Source organism: Haplochromis burtoni, unplaced genomic scaffold (genome assembly GCF_018398535.1).
Source record: "Haplochromis burtoni strain Fernald_Lab_line unplaced genomic scaffold, NCSU_Asbu1 Contig_141, whole genome shotgun sequence".
Taxonomy (NCBI): Eukaryota; Metazoa; Chordata; class Actinopteri; order Cichliformes; family Cichlidae; genus Haplochromis; species Haplochromis burtoni.
In genome coordinates this window covers 766,881-777,553 of record NW_024582502.1, presented here as the reverse complement: position 1 = coordinate 777,553, position 10,673 = coordinate 766,881, and the positions used below count along the sequence as shown (strand labels likewise).

General features: G+C 39.0%; 1 protein-coding gene across 1 annotated transcript; it reads left to right on the top strand.

Annotated features, from left to right (window-relative positions):
• The first annotated feature begins 3,860 nt into the window (after positions 1–3,860).
• Positions 3,861–6,995, top strand: LOC102300117 (twist-related protein 2). The gene has a single exon (XM_005931497.3). The coding sequence runs from the start codon at positions 4,405–4,407 to the stop codon at positions 5,038–5,040; it is 636 nt and encodes a 211-aa protein (XP_005931559.1). The 5' UTR covers positions 3,861–4,404; the 3' UTR covers positions 5,041–6,995.
• The last annotated feature ends 3,678 nt before the right edge of the window (positions 6,996–10,673 follow it).

Below are 10,673 nucleotides of genomic sequence, written 5' to 3'. Positions count from 1 at the left end.
ACAACTTGTCTCATTCTCTGTTCTTTCGATCTAACATGCACGCCCTTTCATACTCAGATGCATCCCAGAGCAACTTGACTTTAGCATCTTGCACAAACGGGAGGGATCTAACCACCAACCTTCCAATTAGCAGATGACCTGCTGTATATTTAATCATCATCCCATCATCCCCCCTCAAAATGCCCAGTTTTACAAAATTTAAAAGACTTTATAAAAAAGTGATTTTGCTATTTTGCTTGCTGTTTAATGACTTCATGTACAGTTTTCCACCTTTTCCTTGTTCAGTGTGCGAAATCTAGTCTTTAACTAGATATTGAACCTGAGCTTTGAAAGTCAGTTTCAATGTCTCAGGTAGAAATGCAAACAACAGCAGACAGGTGATTGCCACAGAAAGGATCTATATATCAGGATTTGTTAAATGTAATCACTGAGAATGTTTGCTCATTTACTGCATGATGCTAGATCCAAAGAGATGACGCATCTTGTGTGCGTGTCTCTTTTTATGTGCAAAGTTCGGTTGATGTTAACTGTATTATTTACACATATAAAAAGCCATTGTTATATTGTTAATTTAGTAATGTAGACCTGGATGTTGAAAAGACTGTGAGTTCAAAAAGTTCTGTTTACACGGTAATATTCATACTGATTTTCCTAAATCTTGTATCAAGCATTTGCCATAAATACAATAATACTTAAGAGACATTTTCAAACAATAAAAACTCGAGTGAAATGGGCAAACCTGCTCTGGAAACTAACTAAAATAAAATGGAATTAAAAAGAGAAAAGTTAAAAAAAAAAAAAAAAACTAATAAGAGAATACAAAACTATAATAACTTTGATATGTACTTAACTCCAGTAACAGACCATTCTCTGGTGTTATCTCAACTGCAAAGTTGATTAATTGTCGGTATTGCAATTGAAGCTCTGTGTTTCTGGCTGTGCCCTCGATCCGTTTTGTTACAGGTTGTCCAGAGACGGGCGCATTTTTGAAGACTTCTTTTTTTTTTTAGGACATATTAGCGAGGCAGTGTCGATCAAGCCCTCATTGCTAAACTCCCCATCAGAGAGTGGCTTACTGCTTTTTGTGATTTAGTGGGAAATTACAAAGCAGGCCTTGAATGCTCCATCCCTGGGTGTGTAAAGCTGGGTAAACAGTTGTTCTTGTCAGATGGGCATTTGAATCTTATCAGTCAGGTTCATGTTTTTTTCTGTAAGTTGAGTCTTCTAATAGTGATTTAAATCATGATCCTTAAACGCAGCAAGCTGCTCTTCATTAAATAAATACTCAGGAGAGCATATCTTGTTAAAAACCATACATTCAGAAGAGAAACTTTTGTGGTTGTTACATTCTCTTTAACTAACCAGACCAAAACAGCACAGAACCACATCATCAACTTTTTTATATTTACAGTTGCTTTAATTTCTGTATGATCTGTGTAATACTGAATAATATTCTTGTAGCTACAGAGCAGCAGATATGCCCACCCTACACTGATGATCTTGACAAGCATGAAGAGGCTATGACTGAGGAGAATAGTCTTAACAGAGTCATTTAAATTAAGTCATTTAAATGATTTATGTGTATTTAATTTTAAATCATATCAAAGGATTCAGATCATGTCTTCATGATGGCTGGTAGCCTTATTTATTTGAGCCTACCAGGACAAATAACTTATATTGTGCATCACAAAGATGAATTGTAGACTAATTTGTTATAAATTGTTTGGTTTTTTTAAAATCCACTGTGGAAAAGGTGGACTGGGTTTGACAATGTCTGCAATCTGATACAACTGCAACTAGATAGTAATACGGAGACGTGTCCTTCTCTCACTGCAGCTGGACAATGTCCATGACGTTTCTGCTCAGATGTTTTTTTGTTAGTTAGTAATAATTATTTTGTTTTATTTTGTCCAGTTGCTTTCTTTTTTCAAGTTAATACAACCAAGCCGTTTGATGGAAGTGAAAATGATCAACCTAGGTGAATTCAAAGACACCTTTGTGCTGATATTTGGTACTCAGTAGTTTGTATGACCCCACGTGCTTGTATGTGTGCCAGATATCGGGGCATTTTCCTAATGAGATGTCTCCTGGGGGATTTCCTCCCAGATCTGGATCAGGGCTTTGATAGTGTGAGATGTGATCTGGGGATTTCAGATGGACCAAAACATCATCTCCTAGAGGTGTTCTGTTGAATTTTAGGTAGCATGGGGACCAGTCAATGGTATCAATCCTTCATCCTCCAGGAACTGTCTGCATACTCCTGCTGCATGAGCCCGGGCATTGCTGTGGACCTTCTCCAGATCTTTTATCATTTGTTACATGTGCTCAGGGTGAACCTCCTCTCATCTGTGAAAACCACAGGGCACCAGTGGTGGATCTTTCAATTTTGGTATTCTGTGGTATTCTGATCCTAAAGTGAAGGGGGGAAAAAAAGAAAATGCGAGGAGAGAAAAAAAAAAAGGCCTCTACTTTAAAAGCAGATGGGGATTGTCTCATTGTTGCCCTTCTAGTGTAGCTGCCGTTAATTTAATTAACAGCAGAGCAACAGAAACAGATTAAAAAAAACCCTCTGCTACTTAACTCAGCATATCAATATCCCAGACGTTTAATTGACTTCATCCTATACTCTGATTAAAAACTGTTTTAGCAGTATTTATTCACTAGAACAAAAATCTGTGGCAAAAAGAGCACTTTGATGCTGAGCAGTGGTGTGTGCACAAGAGAAATGACATCATTTATTATCAGGAAAATAGAGGTTTCTCTTCTAACTGTGGACTTGACTTATAACTCAGTGGGGAGAGTTTGAGAATTTCCAGCTCTGTGTCCTAACTGCGAGTGTCAAAGAAACTCATCATGAACCGGGTGTTTTCATCAGAGGGAAGCATCTTTCCTATGAAATGCAAAATGCTAACAATAGACTCTTCTCTTGTCAGGGTGTGGCTGTGGGCCGTGCTGTACTGGAGGCTGACCCAGAAATTTGGAGAGCTAAAGCCCACGTTGGATCTGGACCAGTGCATGCTGAAGCAGAGTGGATGAAAGTAACAAAATGTCCCACAGGCCTGCCTCTGATTCACAGTACTCATTCTTTCCTTAATGCTGTGATTAGACCTCAGTGCTGACTGAATGCCAGCTCCTTCCTCCCTCCAGGTCTGTGTTTAGTAACTACAGCTAAGGCATTTCCAGTAAAATAAAACAGTATTGTTTCAAAAACAAGAACCTTCTGTCTTCATTCTTTTAGTATTGTAAGGAAATGTATCAACTCTTTATACAAGAGATCATTATTTATTTATTTTTGCATTTACTACATATGGAAAATAATGGTGCCTCATTGGTGGCCAAGTGTTGTGGTAATAGACTACCATGTTCATTGTATTTCATGTAATTTAATAAGTATTATATACAGCAGTTCCTGTTAATCCCACACCTTTAATCATTGCATACGGCCAAAATCGCAACACTAGCTGAATTTTCTTTTCTCCAAGTTTTAACTATTACTCCATCTGCTTGGAATGTGTTTAAAAAAAATCACCACATTTCATTATTTGTAAAGCACAAAAAACAACCTAGGGGCAGAAAAATCTAAGTTGAACTTTGCCCAACTTTATAATCAGAGACAAACATTGGTGGAGCTTCTTTTTAATGAATTTTTTTGTTTTTAATTATATTGAAGGCAATGGTTGACTGTGCTGAACTGTTAAGAGGAGACGACAGAGAACGGTCTGCGAGAGGCGGGGGATGGTAATGGCTTACTTTAGAGGAAATCTGGAACCTATAAACTCGGGCAACTTCTGGGACCAGAAACGTCAGAGCGATTCGTTTCACTTGGTTGTATGGCACACCTTTGTCTCCGCCTCATCCTTTGATCCGACCAATCAGTCAGAATTCATTTTTTTCTGTTGTCTTGTGCTCAGCTGTCCCCCAGAAAAAGAAACCTTTGGACCAATCAGTGAGTCAGATGGGTGGGCAGCTGAAAGCTTCATGCTCCCTTCGCTTTAAAAAGTCTGATTCGATTTGCTGTTGTCTCACATGCTGCAGTGGGAGTGGGACATGAGAACGTTCTAGCTTTGCTGATGCAGCGTTCTCTCAGCGAGTATGGGAAGAGATTTTTAACATGTAACGCGACAGAGCTGATCAGAAAAGCTGAACTCATTACTTACGTGTTTTGGTTTGGCATGTCTGGATATGACAATGTGAAAAGTTGGTTGGCGAAGAAGAAGAACCCAGCAGAAGATCAGAGAAACCCGCGGCTGTACTGAGGGAGTTCCCGACAGCAATCGGAAGGGAGGGAAACTGCTGTTACGGGTGGAGGAGTGGAGAGAGACATTAAAGGAAACTGGACAAAATAAGAGTGAAGGATACAGTGAAATAAAGAAGAGAGGAGATAGAAGAAGAACGTGGCCAAGCATGCGAGAGGAGGAACACTCAAATGACCATCCTGAGGGAGGGGTGGTGTCCAGCAAGGAGAACAACAAACGACCACTTTCTAACGCCTGTCCTGTTGTGGTTGCGACGGCGGGGATCACCGGGCGTAAGCGGCAGATGGGTGCCCAAATGGAGGATCACATTTCCGCAATTACACCCACCATGTCGGCAGACGACGGCAAGGTCAAGCCAGTAGATGACATTCAGAGCTACAATCCTACTGGCCCCAAAAAGCTCAAGAAGAGTCCTCAGCATCACCCGCTTTCCCTTTCTCCTGCGCCCGGTCCCAGCCCTGAAGGTCTTTCAAGCGGCCTCGAGGACCCACATGGCCAGCGGGTCATCGCCAACATCCGGGAGCGCCAGCGGACGCGATCTCTGAATGAAGCCTTTGCCTCGTTGCGCAAAATAATCCCAACTCTCCCCTCTGACAAACTGAGTAAGATCCAGACACTTAAGTTGGCGTCACGCTACATTGACTTTCTGTACCAGGTTCTGCAGAGTGATGAGATGGACACCAAGCTGGCAGGATGTAACTACCTGGCCCATGAGAGACTGAGCTATGCTTTCTCTGTCTGGAGGATGGAGGGAGCCTGGTCAACCATGTCTGCTGGTCACTAGCCTTGTCTGGAAGCCTAAAAAGTATGATGCAAAGGGGCTGAGGAGATGTCCAAACTGTGTCTGCTCACTAGTGGATTCACACTACTTGACACCTCGGTTGCGATCTGGTTGCCTCAATGAAAAGACAGCGTAACACTTCATGAGAGGAAGCTTTCACATGAGCATTTGTTTGATTGGTTATGAACTTATGAGATGTAACCGTGGATTATTGTCATTCCACTTGTCTGCTTTTTCCAAAGCAGCTATCACTGCTCACAAATGCAAATGCAATGAGTTCAAGCAGGGACTGCTAGCTTATTTAGGGATTGTTTTCTCTCTTTTTTTTCTTTTAACATGTGTATTTTGTTTACATGAATCACAATGGAAGCTTTCATTCAACATGCATTCGCTTCATCAAGCTGATGGTTAAGGACTCGATCGTCTTTGACGCTTCATAGCAGCACAGCTAATTCTGCTGGAGCCCCCTGACCCATCAGCTCTCTCAGGTACTGAAGCATGACAGCTGGTTTCATCATCATTGCCATCACCCCTGATTTTATCACCTTAAATAAAATCAGTATTATCACTATTATCAGTAACATAATCATCACCATAGGTCTACATACAATGAGCCATTTTTTATTTAACTTTCTTTCTTTCTTGAGGTAGAAAGTGTATAAAGGTTTGTGTAATATCTATAGAGCAGAGGACTTAAAAGAAAGAAAGAACTGCGAACACCATACTGAATGTTGCAAGAGTTGTCAGGCTTTTGACTTTTCCGTGGGCTTTCAGCTCCTGGTTTTCCAACATTGACATTTAAGGAATCCCTGACTACCTCTGAACCTTAGCAAAAGTTGGAAAAAAAAAAAAACCAGCCACGGCTGTCCGTCACTCTGCCTTAAGTTTCTTGTCCATCCCAAAACCTAGCCCCTTTGTTTCTTTCAGTGCCAAAAAAACCTCTCCCCTTGACATTCTTTCCTCTCGTTCTGGCCCGAATTTGCTTGCGTTGCACGAAACTGCGATACAGCTAGCGAGCTGACGAGGAGGCGTAATGAAAACAAACGGTCTCGGAAAGCCATGAATCATGTGTGTCACCATCAAAGGGGAAGGCTGATGTGGCTCCCTGCTGGGCTCCCATAAACCACTGGTAGTGATGGAGGAGGTGAGAGCTGATTTATACACACAAATGTAGAGGTGCACACATGCAACTATGCACTTAAAAAAAATACACTTTTTTCAATACATTGGCTCCACTGGGGAAATGCTATTGGAGTCCACATCATTACCAAATGATATACCTTTCTTTCTAATATTATAGGCTTTTGTTTTGTGAGACGCAATGAACATTAAGTGTAAGGTTTACAGTTATTTCAAGACAACAGGACTGACATGCTGTTTGGCTTCAAAGCACATCCATGACAATCCATTTCTCCCCTCACTGCCAAAATACATGAAGACCGGCAACCTATCATTAGAACGTCCCAGGGAGGTAGCTAATGTTTCCAGCTCTTTTAAAGACTTATGGAGATGTTTACCGAGCCCCACAGTCAGCACAGTGCGGTCTCTGAAGGCTAGACTTCACTGACATGTTAGAAGACACTTGACATTTAGAAAGAATCCAGTTGTGGGCCAACAGAGAAAAAGCAGCCCCTGTGCATTTCTATGTGAAATGCAAACATTAAAATGAGTGCATGGCCTTGCCTATTCTCTATGTTGTCATGTAATTCAAGTTGTATTCTAAATTTTCATTTATGGATCAAATTGAAACTGGAAGTGACTCATCTCTCGCTTGAGATGCCTAAGAATAACATATAGTTATATCCTGCCTTTTGCCATTCTTACTTGGAAACAGGAATTTTGAATTATCTTTATATACGCAACATCCAATGCTGATGTGTATAAGTGGTTACAGTAGTAATATGTCTTTCTTTGTCTGACCAGCTGCTGAATAAAGTGACTGTGATCTTTCTTTTGAATCTCTGTTCTGCTCCTTGTTCTTCTTTCTGCGTATGCGCTTTGTATGTCATGCTTCAGAGTAATGTGGGAAAACGAGGATCAGCTATACATACAAAGTGCCGTCATTTACCGAGAACATTTTTTGACCACTTTCCTTCTGTAGTACCTTAAAGAAGCTGATATTATAGCTGTCGCTGTAAAAGATTGTGTAGTCGAAGCCAGGCTTTCATTTCAGAGAGCATTAGCGTATCCATCTCTTGTGCACTTCTCAGACTTTAAAATCAGGCTTTGTTTTTATGACTTATTACTTGAAATGTGTACAGTGTGATGCTTTACATACTGACACAGTATGACTTCGTAAAGCATCCTAAGCAGAAAACTCCTGAAAAATAAAACTATCTGCAAAACTTTCTTGAAGTTCTTATTTTCAGTGATTGGTGCACAGATTTATACTCTCACCACGCCTTCCTTGTCTCCTGTCTCTCTTGTTAAACTGTCTCCTTTCCTTTCCTTTCCCTTCCTCCTGCCTCCCCCTGCTTTCTGTTTTTTAACGAGGTCTGTGTGCCTTTGCCCGGTCAGGAACACTTAATTCTTCCCAAAAGAAACATGTTAAAGTGCAATTAAGTGCTCAGGAAATATAGTATGTTTAGACCTAAATAATAACTTATAGCTTTATCATCTCAGTTGTGCTGTAGAGTTACTGTTTTGAAACTTGATGATTTAACAAACACTAAATGAATAAAGCTTTTGCACCACAATGTAAGAGTATTTTATTTTCATTTTTATGATCGCAAGGGAACATACAGTATAAAACTAAGTGAAGAATTTCGGTACAAAAACCCTGAATTGCAAACTATCCGGTGATGACAAAGCTCCCAAATAAAACAAGAATAACGTGATCTTAAGACTTGTGATATCTGTCTGCTAAGATATGTAGCTCCCCGATTTACAGCTTCTGATGTGCTGTGGTTTACAGAAAAATATAAACCCAAATGATTTTGACACAACATAAATACACTCACCAGCAACTTTAATCTTTAGTGTTAGCTTGTTAGCAGCCATCGTGCTGGATTTATAGATGCAAAAGTGACGATATTCAGATAACAGATGAAGTCCTAAGTTTTAAGCTAGCAAGTTTGATTAGCAATCAATTACCAACCATAACAACCATCTGAAAGGTGGGACTTGAAACTAAGTGATTTAGTATTTTTAAATGTCTCTTAAATATCAAGTGACACGTTTTCGCTGTCAGCTACGACACTACATCCTCACAGGTTAGCGACACTGACATGGCATAGCAGAGCCTGACTTATCCTCCCATTTTTCTCGCTAATGGAAACAATAAGTTACAAAACAAACAGAATGCTGTAGTTTGTCATTTCCTTTGTAATTAAAGGAAAGTGTTTACTGAGCTAGCAGACAAAAGAGCCTTAAGCATCATTAAGTTGCCCCCTGCTGACTGTTAGAAAGAATGCAAATTTAAGGTACTTCCATTATCTTTTTACTTTTCTGACCTAGAAATGTCCACCTTTTGTATACAGTATTTCAGATTTACTGCACTTCTTTTAGAAATGCAATCATCAGATTGAGTGGGGGCAATCAGGTCCGTCAGCTAAACGCTACTTTTAGTAAAGTATATATATTATCAAAAGTGATATTGCATGTATACACTTATTAAAACTTGTATTAAATGGATAAACAGTTCTAGCAGATCTCAGACTAAATGAGTCCATTATGTTCATAATTTCTGTTTGTCACAGGTGTATTTTCCTTTCTTACGATGGGTCTTTTCTTTTTCACAGTCTAGTGTATACTATTAGTGTTAATTTCTGCAGAAAAAATAACTTTCTGAAAAAAAATGACACGGAAAAAATCAAGGGCTTATACTGGAAATTATTTTTTAATCAAGAGGAAAAGACAAAAGTACAAAATAGATAATCTTTCTATACATACAAATGGTAGGAAATGTAAGAAAATAACATAAGTAAATAATAAAGAATAGTATGAAATAAAGATTTCAATGTCATGTTTAGAGATACAGAGTTACTGTACGTCCAGTTAGTTAAGAGTTACCAATACACATACTACTGAATGCATCAAGGCACATGTGCAACGTGTATTTTGGTCTTTGAGTTACTATTTACAGTGTCTTTCTTTAAGAAGAAGGTACAAATTACATAAGTAATAAAGGGAATTAAGAGCTGAGGCAATACTGGCCTCTACATAAGACCAAAAACACGAGTATAATACAAGAGAGGTCATTTACAGAATCACAGACAAGCAGTTTAACACTTGCAAATCCATGCACATTATGTACTAGTGTGCATGCAATAACAACACACTCTCTCTCTCACACACGCACACACGTCAGATAACGTTGATTTCATACTTTACTTTCTTTTAAGAAAGACGCAGCATCGCGTTTCAATGCTGCCACTTTGCTGTCGAGAATACTCTGGTACTCTACAAGAAAGACATACCAGCTGCATTTATCGGAGAACAACGATCCTCCGTGCAACATTTTCTCAATAATTCCTGTTGAGATAACATGCAGCAACATTGGGATAATAAAAAAAAAAGGGAAAAAAAAATACATTTTGGTGTCCACTGTAATTTTTGTTTAAGGTAAAAGCTCCGAGGCCTCCTGTCGGGCAGAGTGTACCCAGGGTCTGATTAAAACAAATGCTTAAACAGTTTATTTTACCCGGATTTTAAAAAAAAAAAAAAAGATTCTTTGTTACTTATAAACATCAAAATCATGGAATACAAAAAATCTAATTGTGCTGCTCAACCAATCAAATCATGGATGTAAAAAAAAACAAAGAAAAGTTTTAGACAAAGCTAAAGAGTGACTGCACTGATCAGTTAAGAATTCTAGTAGTTATTCGCTGTTAACAGAGGTCTGAACTTTACACTTTACCTTCAAAAGCTCAACTAAAAACATTAGTACTGGTCATCAAAATGTGAAACTGGTCAAACCTCATATGATGGGGAAAAAATACTTTAACAAACTAGATTTTGCTACAAAATAACCTAGAAGAAAAACGAAGAAACACAGTCTTGGACTTTGACTGTTTGGAATGCCGAGCCCTTTATATGCTCCTTTAAGAGGGTGGTCCAACCCCCCCAAAAAACAAACGTCAAATGATCGACAACATGTCAATTAAATTACAAACATCAGCTTAGATGATGGACTGACGTGTTGTAGCGTTGTCTAGGCTGATTGCATGATAACAGTTTGAATGAAAAGATTCTTACAATGAAGTTCACTTCAACATAGCATTCATTTCCTTAATTAGGCTGTGATGGATTATAGATAATGACCTAAATATTCAACAAAATAAAAAAACAAAACAAAAACAAGTCACTGTACTCATTAACCAAATCAAACAATTTACAAAAAGACTGCATATGTGATGTTCATCTAAATCCACAGGTTTAAACGTTGTTTTACAAAAGTCAAGTCGCTGCGGGAGCAGTATCCATACTGGTCCCTTGCGGTGCTTCAACACAGTCCCATCACCAAGTGCAGGCTGTTTTAAGGCAATTTTCTTTGGGTGATGTCCTTTAAGTGCATTAACAGTATTGCTACTACAATAGAACAATACAGTGGTCCTCAGTGGTGCCACGGTGGAATGAACACTCCTTTAGTCTCAAATATAAACAATAATACACAGTATTGAATACTAGTGGTACAT